The sequence below is a fragment of the Amphiura filiformis genome, chromosome 8 (assembly GCF_039555335.1).
Source record: "Amphiura filiformis chromosome 8, Afil_fr2py, whole genome shotgun sequence".
In the NCBI taxonomy this organism is placed as follows: domain Eukaryota; kingdom Metazoa; phylum Echinodermata; class Ophiuroidea; order Amphilepidida; family Amphiuridae; genus Amphiura; species Amphiura filiformis.
The window spans coordinates 64,138,652-64,161,981 of NC_092635.1; the positions used below are offsets into that span (position 1 = coordinate 64,138,652).

General features: G+C 38.2%; 1 protein-coding gene across 1 annotated transcript; it reads left to right on the plus strand.

Annotated features, from left to right (window-relative positions):
• The first annotated feature begins 32 nt into the window (after positions 1–32).
• Positions 33–19,257, plus strand: LOC140159348 (ATP synthase subunit alpha, mitochondrial-like). The gene is made up of 11 exons (XM_072182796.1): positions 33–177; positions 7,381–7,459; positions 7,759–7,928; positions 8,691–8,864; positions 10,703–10,869; positions 11,275–11,423; positions 12,163–12,314; positions 13,125–13,349; positions 14,204–14,311; positions 16,708–16,852; positions 18,110–19,257. Exons 1-11 carry the CDS (start codon positions 112–114, stop codon positions 18,340–18,342), a joined length of 1,668 nt encoding a protein of 555 aa, XP_072038897.1. The 5' UTR covers positions 33–111; the 3' UTR covers positions 18,343–19,257.
• Positions 19,258–23,330: the final 4,073 nt, after the last annotated feature.

Genomic DNA, 23,330 nt, shown 5'->3' on the forward strand with positions numbered 1-23,330 from the left:
AATAAATGGTCTTGAACAGGTACGAGACAGCTTATTTCGGGTTTCCTATTTGCTTTGCAAGGATCCTCCTCACCGGTGTCGGCCATTTGCGAGGTGAACTTCGGCAAAACTATGGCTATGCTTTCAGCTAGAATGACGGCCGCTGTGGCCAGGAGTTTGTCCAGACAAGCTCCCGTGGTAAGTAGTTGTTAGTTGCTGATATGATAGAATAGATTTGAAAGCTGGTCAAACTTCCCTAGCAGTGAATTCGTGTAAAAACATGCTATCATGGCTATCACATGATGTACAAAAAAAAAATGTCTGCTCACTGCTGAACATGCTGACCGTACCGACACGCACTATTCAGGGTGGTGCAATAATAATGTGTACCCCTGGGGTGGTGAATTATAGGGGGTAGGGGGGGGGCAAAGATTTGTTGGCAGGCCAAAAGGGGTGGGCAAGCATTTTTTGGCAGGTCGAAAGGGGGGGTCGAGCAATTTTTGGCAGGTCGAAAGAAACTCGTCAAAGGGGGGGGGGGGTGGGGCAAGCAATTTTTGGCACAGATATTTTGCACCACCATGCACCCCTCATACTAGTAATTTTCGGTTTTTGCGTACAGTTATTTTCGCGAATCGGGCAGGCATAATTTTCAGGTTTAAGCCTGAATTTAGGCTCTATTGGGTCCAAATTTCCACACTTTCTTTTTATTTCGGCCCGTTTTTAGGCTAAATTTCACACACATTTTCAGGGCAGGCTTTTCCAAAGTTTCCAGGCATATGCCAGGTTTTTTCATGGATGATTATTCTCATGCCAGAGTCATGTGAGTCTGGGGCCAAACGCATGACACGGCACACGCTAGATCCAGCGTTACTCTTGATCGAGCGTTAATGCTGCATCCAGCAACATAAATAGGTATGATCATCAAATTTTCAAGTATGATATTTCACATTGAAATTGATTTATTTAGAAAGGTGATTATTTAACTTAAAAAATAAGGGGTCAACCATGTCTGTAGTTGTAGGACAAAAATTAGCGAAGTTATGGGCAAATGTAATTTTCCAAGTTCTGTGACCATCATTGATGGTACCTTACAATGAATTACTGTACAAACAAGCATGTACATGCAACATTTTTCAGTATGGCGATCTATTTTATAGAAAAGCGATTTTATTTGAAAAAAAATTACTATCACTGTATGATAACTTCTGTATCCAAGTATACCAGTTGACACTTTTTATCTTTCTACGTAAGGTTTCTGGCGTCTAAATTTCAAATTTTTGTATTTTCCTATGGGGATTACACAGTTAAGCCATTTCTGTGGTCACAAGTAGGAGTTGAATGAGGCCCTCTGTAATAAGCAATGTGGGCATACCTAACATAAATCACGCACGCTGAACAGGGTCAGAATTTCGTTTCACACTATAGACAAATCCAAATTCATGCATTCCTATAACTTAGGCTTATTAAGGCTAATGGAACTCGATTGTTAGTTTCCTATTGACCGCCCGCATCACTTTTTCAATTTGACCAAAACTTTCATTATTTTCATAAAAAAGTCAATGATCTGAAAATTGAAATGGAAATAATTAAAATTGAAACTCTCAAAATGTCTGACATCCCCTGCTGATCATAATCAGCAGTTTTTCTTAGTTGTAGGGGTAGAGGATGTAGTAAATAATGGAAATTTAAGGATTACCTCATCATGTTTCTAGTGATTACAAAAATTGCAAATTTCTTTTCATTTTAATGAAAACAAATTCAAATCTTTTCTCAATCTGTTGCAAAATGTCTGTAAAGATAATCTAAGCATTAATATCAGTTTTGAGATGGTCTTTCATCAACAATATATACTTTGGTACTGGTGGGGACAGGGTTCGATTTAGAAAATAAAATGTACATGCACAACTCGATTTTTCCCTCAAAATGGGCCAAATAACACAAAATTTTGCATGCACAGGCAAAATTCTACATGCACAGAGCCAAAGTTACATGCATTTGTGCATGTAAAACCCCTCTAAATCGAACCGTGGGTGGGGAACCTAAATTTGGAGAAAGCTGTTCATAAAATCATTGATTTTGTTGACATAATGGATAATGAAAAGAGACCGAATAATGAATAATGAAATAGCAACCTCGTCCTTTTTTTCAAACATCCAATCGGAAACTAATAATCGAGTTCCATTGGCCTAATGGCTGCCAAAGTTGGGTCCCTGTCGGCTCAATCTCACATAAAATGTGAAATAATGCGGCCTTGGAGGGTATTTTAAACTGCATTCTGATTCTATTACCTGTGTTACACGTAGACAAAAGAATAATGACAGAATACAACACAAAAGAATCTAACATCAAATTTTAAGCGGCTTTAATCCACCCAATTGGGCAGTCACTACACCAGTGTGGTGCATGCGGGGATTATGCACTTTCAGTTTCTCACGCGTTTGAACGGGAATTGGATTGCATACTTTTTCGATGTCTAGTGAGCAAATTTCTTCAATATTTTGAGAAAATGATGTCAAATTTTCTATTCTATATTGTTTGGTAATAATGTCTTTTGCCAATAGTATGTTTAAAGTTGTAATTTTGTGTTTTTGATCGCAGGACTTTGACGATAATTTGACGATAATTGTGCGTGGACACTAAAATGCATTCGATCCTTAATTTTGTTTCAACCGAGTCTTAAATTAGCAAGCACAATAAGGTTGGTACCACTTTATACAATGATGAAATTTTAAAGATTTTTTTTCAAGTTTCGCAAATCGTTAAGTGTGTATTTCCCATTGACATCCAAAATGGCGTAAGCCAGTCCTTAATATACATAGGTACTAGGGTGGTTCTTATTTTACAAAAGTCTGAAATTCCATGCTCCTACCCCTTAGAATGGTTCAGTTGGATGAAAAACTTATTCTGTAAAATTTTCAGGAAGATCGGACAATATTTACTGGTAGCCCAGGAGCCTCCAATATGGTGACCCCTGTCGTGATTATTGGTCATCGGACATTTTTGAGCAATTTTAGGGGAGTATATTTTCAAAATAGAGTGTCTCTTGATATTCAATCTTTCTAAATGCATTAACAGTAACTAGTTTAACATGTATAAAACAAAAGGTGCCTTGTATTTACTTCCATTGTTGTTTTAAACTCAACCAGATATGGGACTTCGTGCTGCGAATACTCCTAAATACCGGTCCTCGGCCATTTTCAAGCAGTTGTAAGGGGTCTAATATAAAAAATAGAGTGTCTTTTGACACCCAATCTTTGTAATTGCATTAACAGTAACTAGTTTAACATGTGTATAACAAAAGATGTCTTGTATTCACTTCCATTGATTTTTTAAACTCAACTAAAAATGCTAGTTTGTGCCGTGAGTACTCCTAAATACCGGTCAACAGCCATTTTGAGCAACTTTTATAAGGGTTTATTTTCAAAATAGAGTGTCTCTTGATACTGAATCTTTGTAATTGCATTAACAGCAAACAGTAAACATATCTAGATAGCAAAAGATGTCTTGTATTCACTTGCATTGTTGTTTTAAACGCAACCAAATAGCAGTTACCGGTATGTGCCGTGAGAACCTAAATACGGACTGGTCGTCAGCCATTTTCAAGGGGGTCTATTTTCCCAACAGGGTGTCTCTTGATACTCAATCTTTGTAATTGTATTAACAGTAACTAGTTTAACATATATCTATAACAAAGGCTGTCTTGTATTTACTTCCAATGTTGTTTTAAACTCAACCAGATATGGCAACTTGTGACGTGAGTACCCCTAATGGTCGTCAGCCATTTTTAAGCAATTTATGGGGTATTTTCCCAATAGAGTATCCATTGATACTCAATCTTTGCAATTGCATTAAAAGCAACTGAACTAGTTTTTGAAAACATAACAAAAACTGTTCTGTATTCACATTCATTGTTCTAACCCAAATAACATAGTCTGTGCTGACTGTCAGACTGTGGGAATAGTTAATTTTATAATTTGCTGCAATTTATAAAAAGGATGTTGACTTTCTCATGGCTGTCAGGAAACTGGTGTTGATGCTCAGATACAACTTGCAAAAGAAACTGCAACTGGCATGCATGGTCTTCATCGTGTTGAACTCCTGCACCAGTGCCACTCCATGCTCTGCATTAACGTTTATCACCTTAATGTTTTTAATGATTTCCACGGCCCCTCAAGAAAGTCATCACCATGATCATGGCTGGTCCAAGTTTCTGGATCATGATCCATAAAGTCAGCTGATAATACCCAACTTCTCCAAGAGTCTTCTGGTATTCTGTGTGCCAAAGTCTTCCAGTCGACAATCTGAAATTAGCCGTGCAGCAACTTTGATGAGCTTGAACGTTTCATTCTCACCCTCCCCATTTTGCATTGATTTTACCATTTCACATTTTGTGGCCACTGGAGCGATGGGATCGAAGAACCAATGCTGCTCTAGAAAGATACCACAGGTGGAGACTTTACTTGGCAGATGTTGCCTATAGAGACATTTGCAGGCTGTCTTGTTGCTGTTAATGCCAATTACAAAGAGAAAAGAAGAATAATTTTAAGAGATCCACTCTATTTTGAAAATAGACCCCCTACATAAAATTGTTCGAAAATGGCTGACGACCATTGTAATCACAGCATACACAAACTACCATATCTGGTTGAGAATAAAACAACAATGAAAGTGAATACAGGACATCTTTTGTTATATACATGTTAAGTTATTGGATGTTAATGCAATTACAAAGATTGAGTATCAAGAGGCACTCTATTTTGAAAATAGGCCCCCCTTATAGTTGCTCGAAAATGGCTGACAACCGGCCATATTTTAATACTCACAGCACAAACTACCATATCTGGTTGAGAATAAAACAACAATGGAAGTGAATACAAGACATCTTTTGCTATCTAGATATGTTTACTGTTTGCTGTTAATGCAATTACAAAGATTCAGTATCAAGAGACACTTTATTTTGAAAATAAACCCCTTATAAAAGTTGCTCGAAAATGGCTGTTGACCGGTATTTAGGAGTACTCACGGCACAAACTACCATATTTAGTTGAGTTTAAACAATCAATGGAAGTGAATACAAGACATCTTTTGTTATACACATGTTAAACTAGTTACTGTTAATGCAATTACAAAGATTGGGTATCAAGAGACACTCTATTTTTTATATTAGACCTTACAAATGCTTGAAAACGGCCGAGGACCGGTATTTAGGAGGATTCGCAGCACGAAGTCCCATATCTGGTTGAGTTTAAAACAACAATGGAAGTAAATACAAGGCACCTTTTGTTTTATACATGTTAAACTAGTTACTGTTAATGCATTTAGAAAGATTGAATATCAAGAGACACTCTATTTTGAAAATATACTCCCTAAAATTGCTCAAAAATGTCCGATGACCAATAATCACGACAGGGGTCACCATATTGGAGGCTCTTGGGCTACCAGTAAATATTGTCCGATCTTCCTGAAAATTTTACAGAATAAGTTTTTCATCCAACTGAACCATTCTAAGGGGTAGGAGCATGGAATTTCAGACTTTTGTAAAATAAGAACCACCCTAATAGGTACGGCGTATAGGACTGGCAAGTGAGTCTAGACCCGTCATGGCCGACCAAATCCTGACCATGACTTGGCTTGTTGGATTCGTCTATAGCTAAAATAACAATTCTCGATCATGAGAGGATGTACCTTCTGCATCAGCGTACTTTTCATAGAATAACACGATAGCGCGACCTGCATGACTGAACCTTGACCTTGCCTAGCAACGACCGTGTGATTGGTCAATTCTCAAAAGCTGTGTTTGCGCCGTAAGCGCCGGTCTTTGCGTAGTACGCTCGGTGCAAATAACTGTGCATACCCAAGTTGGCTCTCATGATCCAGAATTTATTATTTTGGCTATAGTGCGAGAATCAATCTTGATTCTTGCAGAATAAAGTTGCGGAAATTATTTGATTCTCGCAAATCAACTTCTGTGTAAACTACAAAAGTTTGCGGGAATCAACTTTGATTCACGCAAATCTGTTTGCGAGAATCGATTCTCTGATTCACGCCGAAATTCTGACCCTGCTGAACATGTGATTGTGAATGGAGCAACATGTTTGTTACCACTGCCACTGCACTTCCAAAACTCTGCACAGGATTTCACAAACATAAGTTTATGCAAATGAAGCAGAATTCGGAACAGCGCCACTCATTAAATGACATCAAACTCGTCATCGATATCCTGGCTTTTCAATTCTGCCGATCGAGCCAGTCTCCAGTACAGGTTGCATTTTGCTCATTTTAAAAATTGTAGGGGACTAGGGGTGGGAGATGGCAAGAGAACTGAAAAAGACTATGTATCAATCTATCAAAAATATCACAGCTTTCCCCGTTGGGCGTTGAATTCTGTCGTTTCATATTCGAGGTATCGTAAGTTCCAGTATTAGATTTAATTCCAACATTCACTCATTTATCGTAAGTTTTCTACGGCGATTTTGTCCGAATTTGAGACCGCACGTCGGTAAAATCAACGTAAATTGGTATGTACCCTAAGGTTGCTTGAGAAGTCTAGCCAAGAATTTGCTCACCGATACGATACTCATAGAGAGTATGGGTGTAAACACAGCCGATCACGACAGGCGATTGCATCAAAAATCTTGCTAAAATTACACTTCAGCAAAATTTCAACAATAACAGAATAAATAACCTCTGGTGCAAAATTGCACCGCTGTCCGACCGAAAAACGATACAAACGCACTCTAGCATCGAATGCGTAACTATCGTGTGCAAATTCGAAGCATGAGTTCTCGAGTAACCCTTTAGAGGTGTTATCGACACATGATTTCTAATTCGACACTTCGTCAGGGGAAAAATATGTAAGTTGTAATGAGATTTAAAAAAAAAAGTTGATAGATAAGCTTAAAATCAAGCCGACATGAGTTACGATCACCCACTTCCGGTGTAACATGTAAACATATTTTCGTTCTACTTCCGAGTTCGGGTCAACTTCGAGATGTAATTTTCGACTTTCCGATGAAAACATGATCGTACGGTTATTAAACTTATTCGGATACTATAGCATGGAAATTTAATTTTTTGTTTCATTTTGATGTGTCGAAAAGGGACAGTTTATTTTTGACATGTCGGATTTAGGGTCATGTTGACAATATTAATGCACAAAGGCTAGAACATCATTGTTTTGAAAAAGGCAGGGTTCCTCGACCCGACAGCCGACACGTCAGTCGGCAATAAAGACCCAAAATTAAGAAAGCTAATAACTACAATATCTACTCAACTGTTTTTGGTATGCAATGCATCGATTCCATGATTGATACAAATAATTTCGCATATTGGACAGCCACTTCCAATGAAATTATGCAACTAACATACATCCCTGATTTATCATTATTTGATTATCAACAGGCCATGAAAGGTTGCATGGGTGCAGCCTTTGCAGCACAGAGAAATATATCTACAACAAGGCCGCATGCTGCAGCTGGAGGTAAGTATATTAGGGTAATGGTAAACCAATCGTTTTTGATCTGGAATTGTAAGCTTAAAAGCTCCCCTTCTGGGAGCAGGAATCCAAAATAATACAGGCAACCGTTTTCGGTTTTTATCAAGTGAATATAACTGACCTATTTAGTAAGGGAGCTCCCTAGGAACACAGACACTTAGCTTATCTTTTTCTGTGCATGTTTTCTGATCTAGAAAAGTAGATTTCCGAGGGTGCACAATAGACCCTTCTACCCACTGAACTAATAACTATTCAGTTTTGTAACACTTTCATCTATATTCCAGGTACTGCAGAAGTATCATCAATTTTAGAACAACGTATCTTAGGCCACACACCAAAAGAAAGCATGGAAGAAACGGGTAGAGTACTATCAATTGGTGATGGTATTGCTCGTGTATATGGTTTGAAGAACATCCAAGCAGAGGAAATGGTAGAATTCTCAAGTGGTCTAAAGGTAAGAAGAAAAATGATTAAAGCAACTTTATCTGTTATCAATAAGTTTGATGTAATAATGCTGCAGTTTGATTCAATGGCTCTAGGTTAATATTTCCAAGAAAAATCAACTGTAGGATTGTGAAACAGGCCCACAGCTAATAATGCACCTTCCTGCATTGTACAGGTAGACTGTTGGAATATTGAAGAGGTAAAGTTGGAATATTTTGCAGAATAATGGGGACTTGATATTTGGCTTAGTTAAAGTCCCCATTATTAAAAGGAGTGAAAGAAGAAGGAACAGACTTGCCAGATCTCATTGTTAAGGGGCTCTTCTGTTCACTGAGAATGCAAAAACAAGGGACTCTCAGCCAGACTGCAAAAGAATGCTTTGAAGTAAAACGAAAGTTCTTGGGCTGGCCAGTTTGAAAGGCTGTGGTATTTGTAGAGCAATGTATCTTAGGTCACTAAAGAAAGCATGAAGAAACAGGTCGAGTAGTGCGAGTACTATCAATTTTTTGCTTCCATCTAATATCTAAGCTTCGTATTTAGTTTTAACGAATTTTTCACTTTCTAGTATCTAATCTAAGCTTGGTATTTAGCAGCCAAATGTAGTGCCCAGGTTTTCCTTCTGTACATACAAATTAATGTGGGTTCAGAGAACAAAATCATCGCAAATATCTTCCCCAGCACAAAGCTGCTATGTAAAATTACATGGAATGATTCATCACTAACTCAAGTACTGTATGCACACAAAATCTTTATTTCTATTCTCTGTGCGTAGGGTATGGCTTTGAACTTGGAGCCTGACAATGTAGGTGTTGTAGTATTTGGTAACGATAAACTCATCAAGGAAGGAGACATTGTAAAGAGGACAGGTGCCATTGTGGATGTACCTACTGGTGAGGAACTTCTAGGCAGAGTAGTAGATGCTCTGGGAACACCAATTGATGGCAAGGTCAGTACTGGGTAGTATAGATTGATATATTCTCATCTTAGTTTGCGGGATAAGAATTGAGAGCGTCAACATATAATGCACTTGGTCTTTGCAACAGTCTGTAGTTCCTAAGTTGAATTTTGAAGGGTGGGGGAAAGGGGCAGCAAAATATTTCCACAAAGATTTTGAAAAGGACTAATAAGAGCTTGCAGCTCTGTCCAGGAGTTAATGAGCAAATGAATTTGCGTATAAGCTTCAATAGAGCAGAATATTAATTTAAAACCCATGCTAGGAAAAGAGGATATTACACCCAAATCTTTAACCTACAGTTAGATTTAAATTTGATTCTGTTAAGGTTAGCCGAGAGTTTTTCATGCGCTTGATTTCAGAGGGCGTAAGTTCATAACAGAAACAGCCATGCAGAAAATGAACAAGCGTGCTGGGACGTGAGGCCTACTTTACAATAGAATATTGATCCACGGTCAAGACATGAAACTTGGCTTAGCTCGTGCCCGGAGCTCGTGAGTCGGGGCGGGCGGGGTGTCATGAGGGGCGGCATGCCGGGTCGGATGCCGAGGGAGGCACAAGCCGTTTTCGCAATTTTCATAAGGATTTTATAAATTTTAAATATAACATCAACAACAGTATCAAAAAGCAATTATTTGCAAATCGAATTTGGGAAGAATATTCAAAAAGACAGACTTAGCAGGCCTACAAATTTCTGAATTATATAAAGTGAAAAACAATCAATCACGATTCACTGCAGTCAGCGAATCAATCAAATAAAACTAAAAAGAAAGGAGCAAGAAAGAATAAAGAAATAGTGAAAAGAGAAAGAAAAGAGAGAGAAAGAAAAGAACGACAAAGAAAGGAAGAAAAGAGAGAAAGAAATAAAAAAATGAAAAAGAAAAAGAGAAAGAAAAGAGGAAAGAAAGAAAGTAAAAATGAGAAAAGAAAAAAAGGAAAGAAAATTCAGCCACACGGGACTCGAACCCACAAAATTGTTCATAACAGATTCCCAGTCCAACGCCCTATCCACTCGACCATACATCATCTTACGAAATTTCTTGTTCTCAAGCGGATATGTAACTATTGATGCAATTACTTAATGATTACAATCGGCGTCCGCACAATGGCTCTTAGAATAAACACGCATGTCGGCGCTGAAATTTTGAACGAAGTGATGGAGGAAAAACCTCGTTTTTTGCAATACTAGCTTCAATTTGGAGTGAAAATCAAATGGGATAGCAATTGGCAGAATGTTGAGAAATAATGTAGGTATTCAGATGTCTAAATTAACGCCCCGGTATCAAGATATCGATAATTTCACAAAACAGTTTTTTCTCAGACAAGATTCTCGAAAATGTTCCCCAAAAACGGGCTTTTTAAATTTAATCGGTACTGTATTTGGTTCTTCCCCATGGCAACATTATTTCTTTAATCGATTTGTAGTACAATACAAAAAAGGAGAAAACAATCACTCGTCGTGGTTTTATACGGAGCGAACATTTGAAAAAAACTGCATGGAACGTGTTTTTGATCTTGTGAACATGGTGCGTAAAAATGATTTAAACGAAGGATTTTCAAACGGATTCTAAATTTTTTTATAAACACACAAAAATAATGTAAAGATACATCCATGCACCAACATTTGACTCACTGCGACATTTGATTGCTGAGAAAACGCGGTTTTAGAGAACAACTTTATACGTCTTTTATACGTTTTTTATACGTTTCTTCGTGTAACCTTAAACCAGTTAGTAGTAATTAATTGTGATTCCTTTCAACAAATGCTGGCATTAAACTTGACTGTAGCATCTAGATACATTGTAACAAAATTCTTGTTTCCATTCTGACAGGGTCCAATCGGGACTTCAAGGCGGCAACGTGTGGGCGTCAAGGCTCCCGGTATCATCCCACGTATCTCTGTGCGTGAGCCTATGCAGACCGGTATCAAGGCTGTAGACAGTCTCGTACCTATTGGTAGAGGTCAGAGAGAACTCATCATTGGTGATAGGCAGACTGGGTAAGTTGTAAGGCTTAACTTTTGTGGTTTATTTTTGATCCGTATTTCAGGACCTGTGGCTCCCCTCCCAGTACGAAAATGTAGGGAAAAATTCTGGATTTTTTAAGCCAATACAATTATTCCCCTAATAATACCCATCAGTGGCTCAGAATATAAATGTAAACAAGTTAATGAAATTGGTATGGTAGTAGGATCTATAAAAGAAGAAAATCTAGCATTGCGAGGCAACATAATTTTTTTGGTCAATTTAATTTATCCACCCATGACTGTAGGATCTTTATAAATCATATTTCTAGCATTGCAAGACAACATGTTTTTTTTGGTCAGTTAAATGATAAGAAGAAATAATTTTACCATTGCAAGGTGTCATTATCATGTTTGAGATATAATCTCTTGTTTGTACAGAAAAACTGCTGTAGCTATTGACACCATCATCAACCAGAAGAGGTTCAACGATGCTCAAGATGAGAAAGCCAAACTGTATTGTATCTATGTTGCTATTGGACAGAAGAGGAGTACAGTAGCCCAGATTGTAAAGAGGCTTACTGACACAGGTGAGAATTTTATAGCCCAAATTTTGTGTAATAAATAATATAATTACAATTTTGCATCAGTGGTGCAATTTTGTTCAAACTTAAGTGAATCAAAATTGATGCCTGTATCCAGAAGGGCTGTTGCTGGTCGACAGGTCCCAGGTGTAACATGAATCTAGCAACTTGGCTGTGTGGGAATCGCCATGATTTTAGGAGAATCGGTCAATTTGATTGATTCTTCGACTCTTGTCAACTGCACAGCCTTGCTTAATATTTCTGTGGCCCCATGCATGAACCTGATTTTCCACACAGACACTAAACTGAGAAAAATAAATTTGGAAATTTTTACTCAGTGCATGACCCTATGGGAGAAAAATAATACTGCCTTCTACATGTATGGATAAAAAGTTTTGATTATCCAGGCTGTTGGGTTTTTAGCAAAGATAGATGTAGTGTTACCCTACACGTTCATGACTATAACTAATTATGGAATATCAGGTTCGTGCACGGGGCCAACAGATTTGCGATCAACTTTATCTTAAGATCCAGCAAAGCCTGGAACCCTTCAGATCTGTTTCAAAGCCCTCTCGAGATAGCTTCAAGAGTTCACTGAATGGTTATTATTACCTGCTGATTACAATTTCAGAAGGTTATGTTGACTGCTGGCTAAAATAGTTTCTTCCTTGTCCGGTATGATTCCTCGTCCATATACATTGTACCAGTAACAACTGCATGACATGTATCCAATTTCAAATTTCAGGTGCCATGAAGTACACCATTATAGTGAGTGCCACAGCTTCAGATGCTGCCCCATTGCAGTACCTTGCACCTTACTCTGGCTGCGCCATGGGAGAGTTCTTCCGTGACAATGGCAAGCACGCCCTCATTATCTATGACGATTTGTCCAAACAGGTAAGCCAAGTGTCGATGGCTAGATTTAGAGAACCAAATACACAAATACAGTTTCAAACATGGTGCTTTACTGCCAGAATTGGAATGTCAACTTGTCAAAAGAATTGTCTTAGCACAGTTCTTTGAGTTGGATGTTGTTATTTTGAGATATTTGCAAAAACAGTGTTCAAATTCTTTTGTTTTAATTTATCATATTGTTTTTAGCCATTGAAAAATTGCTCATAAACAGTAACCAGATGTCCAATTTTGATGGGGCTTGCATCAAAATATAGCATTGGTAAAGTGCCAGAAAATGATGTGAAAAACTTCTAATTGAAAATTGCTGGCATGCGACTCATTCAACTTGAACTTTATTTTTCACAATGAATAAAAAAACCGGACAAAATACTTATTAGATACATTTACTACAAACTACAAAGAAAGATTAAACGAAACAATTATGGAGGGTACATTGTATGATCGAATAGCCAATAAGGCCAGCATTGATTACCCCCGTTTATAAGACATAAAAGAAAATCAAAATGAGAGACTACCACACAAGACACATGGAGTTTGCTCCAAGAGTTAATTGTAAGATGAGAAAAGATGCAATTTCCGCAGGATTGGGCCTATGGTTCTGACCACTCAGTAAAAACCTTTTTATTTCTTGTTTGATTATAATTGTTGCCGTTTCTTGTGTGATAGCTATAGATAGTTATTCATTCCACTTTATTGTGCCAAATATTGTAATAAAAGCATTTTGTGTAACATGAATACTTTGACTTACTCAATCCATAATATTACACTGAATTAATTTTGTACCCTCTATAGGCTGTAGCCTACCGTCAGATGTCTCTGTTGCTGAGGCGTCCACCAGGTCGTGAAGCCTACCCAGGAGATGTGTTCTACCTTCACTCCCGTCTGCTAGAACGTGCCGCCAAGATGAACGACACCTTCGGTGGTGGTTCGCTGACTGCTCTGCCCGTCATTGAGACCCAAGCTGGTGACGTGTCGGCATACATCCCAACAAATGTCATCTCTATCACAGATGGACAGGTGGGTGCTTATCAGTAACAGGTGGTTTGTTTTGTGCAGTGAATGAATAAATTTTTTCGATCAGGAATTAAATCTGGGATACTTTTACCACTAAGCTATTGAGGCATGATGGTATTGAAGCACTACATGTTACCTAATAGGCCTTGGGTTCAAATTTCTGAATTTCTCCCGCATGATCTCTAGCGACAAGCATGATGGGAAAAATAATGACAAAGAAGGTACTTGGTACTCGATGTAATGGGATGTGTTTGTTTTGTAAAAGTAATGAATGGGACAAGTTGGTAGGTAGTCGGCAAGTAATTAACTAGTAATATTGGACATGCAGACAGCAATTGTGGTTTGTAAAGATGAGAAGAAAAACTTGTGATGCCCTTAAAGTTAAGTCATTGTTGAATACGAGGCATGGAGATGGCCTGTTGCTAATAAATAAGCTAGACGAGGCTTGGAGAATGCAGGCTAATATTACGGATGACCTCGATCATCATAAGTATGTGCACAGGAATGACGGTTTTGCATACATTTATTGTGTTGTTGTTGTTGTTGTTGTTGTTGTTGTTGTTGTTGTTGTTGTTGTTGTTGTTGTTGTGGTGTTGTTGTGTTTTTTTTGTGATCTGGTTTTGTTCTACCCGATTTATGCCTATTTCCGACCACTAACAGCAGTAGAGAAATTTAGATGGGAAATGTTAAAAAAGCAACTGTGTGGTTCATCACCACTTTGTGTTTGGCCCTAGTTTTATTTTAGAGTGTCTGGAAGACAACTTTCATCTATTTTGTATAATTTTTATCACATCTACTTTTCTACCAGCATGTTTTCTCATTTATTAACTCCATCTTTCTTCCAATATGCATTTCAGATTTTCTTGGAGACTGAATTGTTCTACAAAGGTATCCGACCAGCTATCAATGTAGGTTTGTCTGTCAGCCGTGTAGGATCTGCTGCCCAAATCAAAGCTATGAAGCAGGTAGGTGGACTGAAAGAAGACTAGTTAGACCAAGTGTTTGTCTCACAGTCCTTCAGAGATAAATTAATGGGTTTATTTCTGTACATTCAAAATATTATATATCTTGCCTTGTGAGCCAGGTAGAAAGTTGATCTCTCTTGTATTGCAACACTTATTGGTGTATATCGAGGGCTTAAAGCCAGAACTGCCGAAATGAGCTTAGTAGAGAGTTTGTATGGCTCTGTGTCCACACCTCAAACCAAGGACCTAATTGGCTTAAATAATCATAAAATAAATTGGTAGCAATATATAGACCTTAATTTGGTATCAAATTAGAAAGAAAGAACCAGGCTTTCCATTAAGACCAAAATAAGTTATAAACCTGGTCATCTTCTTAAACAAACAAAACAGAACAGTTCAAGCCATATTATAACATTTGCTGAAAAGAACGCCCTCAAAAAAATTTTTAATTCAGGTTTTTACACGATTGTAATGTACTTTAGTAAACAAAGATTCTCTGCAAAAATCAAGACTTTAGGTGCTGTAGTTTTGTCGAAATCCGAGATTTTCAATAAACCGCCGGATTCGGCGTTTTATTATTACGATAGAAATGTTACTCGAACGCGTATGCGATGTCAACACAGTACTACGTACACGGCGTGCGGGACACACACAGACACGCCACAGGATCGGAGCATATTACAACCGCCCGGAGTAACATGCATTGGCGCTAGTTGTAAATTCCAATTTTCTTTGCTTTACCTCACTTAAAATTAAAAGGGGACATATCTGACAGTAAATGCTAACATTTTATTGAAAATGAATACTAATCTAAACTGAGCTCAAAAAGAAACTTATAATTTTTTACAACTTGTGAATCACAAGGTCATATCTTAAAATACTGTCAATCAAAATGAACCAAAATTACACACAGGATTACCTTAATACTCTACTCAAAAGACATGTCAGTAACCAAGCAGTTGTCCAACTGACACAACAGCAAAATACACTGTCATGGGACAGCTTCCTGGACTTCCTTCACTTTCACAGCCCAACATATGGCACCCAGGACAAAAAATCTGAGAATGCACATAAGATCCTTGCACAGATGATAAAACGGTGCTGCTTTCTGCTTTTCATACAACTTTTTTCATGAAACAGGACTGGGCTGTGAATGTGGTCCAGGAAGCTGCCCCATGTCAGTGCATTTTGCTGTTGTGTCAGTTGGATAATAGACTACTCCGTAGTCCACTTGCCCATTGTCATGAATGTGCATACTTTGGATATTGCATTTAAGCTTAAAACTCCGATTTAAATAATTTGTGCACAATTGATAGATTTTCACAACTGATCATCTTTTCAGTCACCGTACTCCCTCTGTATGTTAGCTTCCCAAGTGGACTACTGACTTTGCCTTGAGAGTTAGGCCAATTTCTGGCCTAACTAAAATTGGTGATGATGTAATGCATCTTTAAAAATGAATCTGGCTTGTGATTGGTCGCCCAGATCTCGTTATTGTTTAAATCCTCCCGATGCGTACTGGTACCATTATAACTATACATGGTACACAACTATCTAGGGAATGCGGCGCTTTTGTGCTGGTGGATGAACGTATGCATCTAGCGCGTATTGTACCACCATGCTTAGTCTTGTGGTTAGATTTTATTGATAAACAAGTATGATTGACAGTGTGTGAGTCCCGGGGTAAAGTTCTGCTTAAAAGTGAAAGTCCATAGTCGATTTTAAATCGTAATAAACTGGCAGATTCTAAAATCAGAATTGTTCAGTATTGGAGTGCCATTACAGTTATGCCATTATGATATGTTGCATTCAATAATATAAGCCTACGTATACTTTACTTTTACTGTCACAAATATAATTATATAAACTTTTTCATAACCATTTTATACTAGTATTTTGATGTAATAAATATCAGTATAAATTCAAGTTCAACTGAATGCGTTCATCATGATTAATAACGTATTTTTATTTATCAAAAATCGACTATGGCATAGTCTAGTTGGATAACTGCTTGGTTACTGACATGTGTTAAGAGTAGAGTATTGAAGTAAATCTGTGTGTAATTTTGGTTTAATTTGATGGACAGGATTTCAAGATATGACCTTGTGAAAAATTATAAGTTTCTTTTTGAGCTCAGTTTATTTTTAAAGAAATGTTATAATATGGCTTTAATTTCCTTAAAGTAAAATGTCACAACTCCAACCTATCGGGGTGCCCAACTTTATGAATGGCCATATAAAACTTGAACTCAAAACTTGGAAATCAGATATTTTGGTACAGGTCTCAATGTGAGGTACAATACACAATATGAACAAAAATATGTTTACCCACCTTTAACAAGTGTATGTTGCTAATATTTGTATTAATCATGTGACTGTTATCATATTTGACTTCAGGTGGCTGGTTCCATGAAACTTGAGTTGGCCCAGTACCGTGAAGTAGCAGCTTTCGCCCAGTTCGGCTCGGATCTGGATGCCGCCACACAGAATCTTCTCAACAGAGGTGTACGTCTTACTGAACTCTTGAAGCAGGGGCAATATGGTGAGTATAGTTAGAGAATATCATGGTATTTTCATTGACAGAAGTCCTTGCAGAATTGTAATACCCACTGAAGGAGTGCCAGTTAGAAAATTTATACATGTTGTCTTCTGGATATGATATCAAAGATGTTCTGTGATCTTCGTGAAGGGGTGTGCGTGCAAACTGGCATGCTTTTCCCATACCTTCCAATTTTGTCATTTTAACAGGGAGTATTATGCCAATACTTATGTTGGCCAGAATAAAACTAGGGACAGTCCCTCTTTTGATAAAACCCTGTGATACTTAAATGAGAACTACAAAATTTATGCCAATTTCATGACCTAACTTCAGACCTACTGCACTAAGAGCCTTTTGTACCCAATGTCCCTATTGCTGACTTTGGTAATATCTTGGCGATGGGCAAACATAAACAAGCTATACAGTAGAATAGAGAATATGAACAAATTTTAATCTTTCCCCAGAGCAGCCAGTGCACATAAATTTTTTTTAAAACCAGTGCATCACGCATAATAATAATACAAGCACAACACTCTATCCAACTGAGCCACAGAGGCATGCTGGAGAAGAGCGAAAGATATAAATCTGTAGGTATTTGGGTTCGAATGATGTTCGTCGCTACCAAACATCATTCCCCCAACTATAGCCAAAGTAACAAATTCTCGATCATGAGAGGATGTACCTTCGGCGTCAGCGTACTTTTCATAGAATAACATGATCGCGCGACCTGCATGACCGAACCTTGACCTTGCCTAGCAACGACTGTGTGATTGGTTAATTCTCAAAAGCTGTTTTTGCACCGTAAGCGCCGGTATTTGCGTAGTACGCTCAACGCAAATACCTGTGCATAACCAAGTTGGCTCTCATGATCGAGAATTTAATATTTTAGCTATAAGTATTATAACTTGCATACCATTGTGACTTTGTGTATCTGTTATAAATGTGTAGTTCTGATGCATTCAGATAGGAATGCGACGAACATCATTCAAACATAATACCTATAGATTTATATCTTCCACTCTTCACCAGCGTGCCTCTGTGGCTCAGTTGGTTAGAGCGTTGTGCTAGTATTATAAAGGTCGCCGGTTTGAATCCGGCTAGATTCGCTGTTTTTTGCAACGTTTATATGTGCTGGCTGCTCTGGGGAAAGATTCAAATTTGTTCATCAACCCAGAGAACTAAGTATAATAACTTTCAATAGAGAATATGATTTTTGCTCTGATAACTGAATTTCTACCACTTTCATTGTGTTCACCACAGATCCTATGGCTGTAGAAGATCAGGTTGCACTCATCTACGCTGGCGTCAGGGGTCATCTAGACAAGGTCGACCCATCCAACATCACCAAATTTGAGGCAGCTTTCTTAGTGCACATCAGAAATAGCCACCAAGATATACTTACAGACATCCGAACCAAGGGCATGATCTCCCCCGAGACAGACGTCAAGCTTAAGGATGTTGTACTCAAATTCCTCGACACCTTTGAGCCATGAGGGACCCACCCGTCATAGATCCTTGTTTGCTGTCAAAATTGTTTTCAATATTATAAATGCTTAGAAACAAAATATGAGAGACCAACCCCTACATATTGTGTGGAATACTGTTTTACTCCCCCAGTGCATGTCAGGGGAAAAAAAACCCCAATTGATAGAAATATAACAATGAGCATTCCAGTACCTTGTAAGTATCAGTTGTTATGGAAGCCTGACTGATGGAAACAGAGAGTGTAGGATGTTGGCTTCAATGGTGTCCGTCATGAAACAGTCTAGATATATACGTCTACTTCAGTACACCAAAATAAAGATATTCCTATGCTAAATCAACATAACAAAATATGTGACCAGCTGGGAGTATGCCTGATGGAATGAAATGGTCAAATACAAAAACAACAGAACTGAAATATTTATTGGTAGCATGTTAATAGCACATCGCACAAAAGCACCCATCATTATGTTGCGTATGTACAGCTGTCAAACCACAGGGGTGGTGGGATTGTTGGAGCAATGAAATGATGTTCTTGGAGCCGGAAGCGTCTACATAATTTCTGTGTGTCAGTCAGGCTTCGGTTTCAAAAACCATTATAATGTGTGAATGGTACCACAAGCTGTGATTGGAATTTCATTTCACAAAATTCATGTTGTAACATTACACATCAGCTAGTGGTAGGAGGTACTTACACTGTACTGGTTACCCATATCTTCCAGAAATAATAAGTATTTGTGCTTTGGGAGTATCAGTAATACAAATTTAGGACAGAGAACATATAAATCAGAAATTCTATTGAGATGAAGATCTATTGTATTACTAATTATTTTGGAGTTAAATATGTTGTGTGTGTAATTGCAAGATTGAGAAAATTATCCTTGTGAGGGTTGGATTGTGCAAATAAATTATTTGCAAAAGAATAATGGTAGTGGTATTGTTGTTTTCCTTTGTAGTGAGATTTAACAATGGTATCATAATGGAAAATCAAGTACTATACAATAGACCAATCCGACTAGGCCATTACTGCGGTGTCCCCGACATAAAACTGCGGTGTCCCAAGGTCGGGGTTACACCATTTCCTGCATGGTGTGCTATACAGAATTGTACATTGTACACAACGGTGATTTTCAATACACGATCATGAATTGATTGCAAAAATTAAATCTCCCGCACTGGTACATCTGTGGTTCTGTCAATAGAGGGACAAATAGAGTTTCTCGGATTGGTGTATAGACACATGATAATGTTTCTCTAAGGCGGGCCACCTCAAATGGTGGCTCGCGCGCCATTTGTACTGAGCTGCATAATTGCTAGTACTGGGAGTTCAAAAGAAAATATGAATGTATTTTAACATGGACCTTTTTCAAATCTGAAGCTATTGTTTATGATGACCCAGTTTAGAATCCTGGGTCATCAAGCAGCTGTTGGGCGCAGCGCATCGCTAGTTGCCATGGTTGTGTAATGCGCGTCACTGGTGAGTGCCGATGTGAATTAATACGCAAGTGTATCATGACGCATAGACCCGATGTTGATTTGAAAAGGGTCTCATGGAATAGCAGAGGATATCCACCGAGTAACCAAGGCATAACCTTAACCATTCTAAACATCACAAACCACAATTTACAAAGCATATGCACGGGCAGGTATCCCACATGCCACATGCGATTGCATGATCATGCAAACAGTCATATGGTCGCGGAAAACTTGGCCGGCCAAGCTACACCCCTGTGGCAAGGTAGGCCTGTGCATGTGTCTGGCACCTGAGGGGTTTGTGATTAAAAACTGCACCCGAGAAAAAAAGTTCTTTCTTCCTTCTTTCCTTCCCCCTCCAAAAAGCAGGTGGGAAAGTCACAGCCCAATGTCAATTTATTAAGTACAGTCAAAGAGGATTTTGACACGCAACTAATTGCAACAGAATTGTTATCACTGCTATTGTTTCCAGAGATGTCCCATGAACAGCATAAAGTATATACAATTTATAAGGTAGTTTTTGGCAGGAAAAGGTCATACAGGAGTCAAATTTCAAAATTGCTCCCATCATGAACTATACCAAATTATTCAGAGTAAAGAATATAAGCCAACAGATTGAATTTTGGGCTGGTCCACATAGGTCGAAAACTAGACAGCTGTGGTCTAAGACCACCATACCGCGGAAACATGGCATGTTGCCTCGGGATCGACGCTAAGTCAGGTACCGCGTGAGCAAACTCAAAATAAGCGCAAACAGCGCGAGCGGCATTCAAAGGAAGCTTCGCGCGTAAGATAAGCGATGTCGCCAGGTCTGTACGCTGTACCGGCGTGAGCTGAATTCGAGTACGCTTAGAGGGCACAGGCATGAAAAATTCCAATCTGTGTATTAATAATCTAAGAAGACCACAAACACAGCCGAGGTGTGACCCCTTAATGACCTTTGACCCAAAAATCTATGAACCCTCCATAGAGACATTAGCATCAGAAAAATGCTGTCCGATGAATGAGGACACGGTAACATCGAGCTCCCACAAATATCGGAATATTACGCAAAATTTGATTTTAATTTGCGGTATTCCACGTCAGGATCACTATTGGATTACTGGCATCATCTGGAACGTTTTTAAGGACTGAATTTCATGTGTATCCTATGAATTTTTGACCACCAATGTGTATCGCCGATGAGTGGAATCATACAAGAGTGGCGGGGCATTTAAACCGTATACTGTAGGTGTGTGCCAGTGCCGTACGCTGACTTTCGTATTCGGCGAGGAGGACGATTTCGACATCCTCGTTTGTTTACAAACAGAGAGGTAGACAAAGGGTCTGTCAAAACTGTTCCGCTTGTCCAAATACTCCCAAGTATCAAAAGGATGGTCCACTATAGAGTTCACGCAACATGAATAGGGGATTAAAAAACTGCGAAGTAGGACCATGTGCTTCTTTTGTCCTATTTGCCACCAAGATTTCGAATGAAAACAGTTCAGACCCAGAACAGGATCATGTTAGAAATTAATATTTTGTTCTGGGTCTGATTATTCGGACTAGGTGTGTGCACGTATACGTATGCATAGTTCAACACTTCATTGATCATCATCACCTGCATGCAGTACGAAACTATACAACGACAGCATACGTGTTGAAGCATACGTACCTATATCTTTTCTGTTTCTGTTTCGGATCTCATTGTTATTTTGAAGTGTTAGCATGGTACGTGTGAACAATCCTTTTATTCTAGTCTTTTGTTGCCTACTGAAAAGTTGAACGAAGGTAACTTCTGTTTTCGGTTTCGGGAGTTGTTAATTTTTGATATGAGAACGTGAATTGAGAGGGTTGATGCTAATCTAGACAAAAGAAGTGTCTAAATTTTACGGTCGTAAATTGGCGATAAATTGTACGGCTTCAATTGACTTGCGTTGGGTGTATAGGTACTTCCGCCTAGGCGGGAGTGGCTCGTGAAAATAGCCCAGCGTAGAAATATACACTAATCAGTGTTGCCAAGAATTACGTAGGCCTATACTTGTTCGTGCAATCGCGCAAAAATCGGTCATATGATTATACTATAGATGAAATTATTTTCGTCCCAAATACACCTTAAAACTTGCGTGTGTAGTAATATGCAACACAAATGAAGTGCGTTGAAGTGAAACTAATTGGATTTCTTTCATTGGAATATTGGTAATCTGATAATTGCTTCAGTCAGACTCAAATCTATTTAAAATGTATATTATTTGTTATCCATTGACCAGGCTGTTAAACATGTTAAGGGGTGGGGTATGAACGTTTGGACAGTATTTATTGTGGGACATTAGAGCACATCAGACATATCGAATTGCATTCTGAATACGAAGAATGTCCTTCTGATATCAAATAATTTTTATTTTTTTGAAATTCGCAATGGAATACACATTTTATGGCAAATGATTAAAATTGATATTTTGATATTTAACAGTACTCGAAGTAAACTTTATAAATCTGATGATTTATACTTAAAGTGTATGTAGGTGGGATGAAAAGCCGACGATCAATTGAAAATTTTGACCTTTAGTATTGAAGATATGGATTTTTTTCCCCCAAATACCAAAAAAATTAGGTCTTTTTTGAAAAAAATCCATATCTTCAATTTGAAAGGTCAAAATTTTCAATTGATCGTCGGCTTTTCCTCCCAGCTACATACACTTTAAGAATATATCATTAGATTTATAAAATTTACTTCGAGGACTGTTATAATTATATCAAAAATGTGAAAAATATCTAATTTTTATAATTTGTCATAAAATTTGTATTATATCGTGAATTTCAAAAATGAAAATTGTTTGATATCAGAAAGACATTCTTCGTATTCAGAATGCAATTCGATATGTCTGATGTGCTCTCATGTCCCACAAAAAATACTGTCGAAACACTCAAAACGCTCATTCCAGATCCCTTAAAGATTGCAAATTGCGAAGTAGGGGAAATGAGAGAGTGGGGATGATGAGACGAGATGATCGGATGGAGGAGAGGAGAGATGAAGTGAGGAGAGGAGGGCGAGTAGAGCAGGGAGGAGTTCATTATTCCGTTTATTTTAATTTTTCCACGTTGATTTATAGACCTACTGCTAAAACTGAGAGGGGGAGAAGGGTAAAGGAAATACAACATCCACTAAAATTCAGATATCCACGTAATTGAAAAGATGACACAGGTGAGAGTCGGGGAGGGGGAGAGACAGACAGACTAGAAAGAGAAGAAAGCGAGAGCAGAAGAGGGAGGGGTCCTTTTCTTTAAATGTCACATTAATATAGACCAAAATGACATCACATTTACGTTCAGGCCTGATGTAGGCCTATCCTGCCTAGTTAAATGAGAGTCATGAGTAAGATTGCCCACTTGAAGCACCAGTGTTGCATATAATTGACTTATCCAACCTTTATTCACAGACATAAGTGTGATTGACAGTACCTATAATTACCTCTTGAAATGAGAAGCATGATGCGCCAAACGTAACAATGAAGTCCAAGTTACACACCAACTTACTTAATCCCTT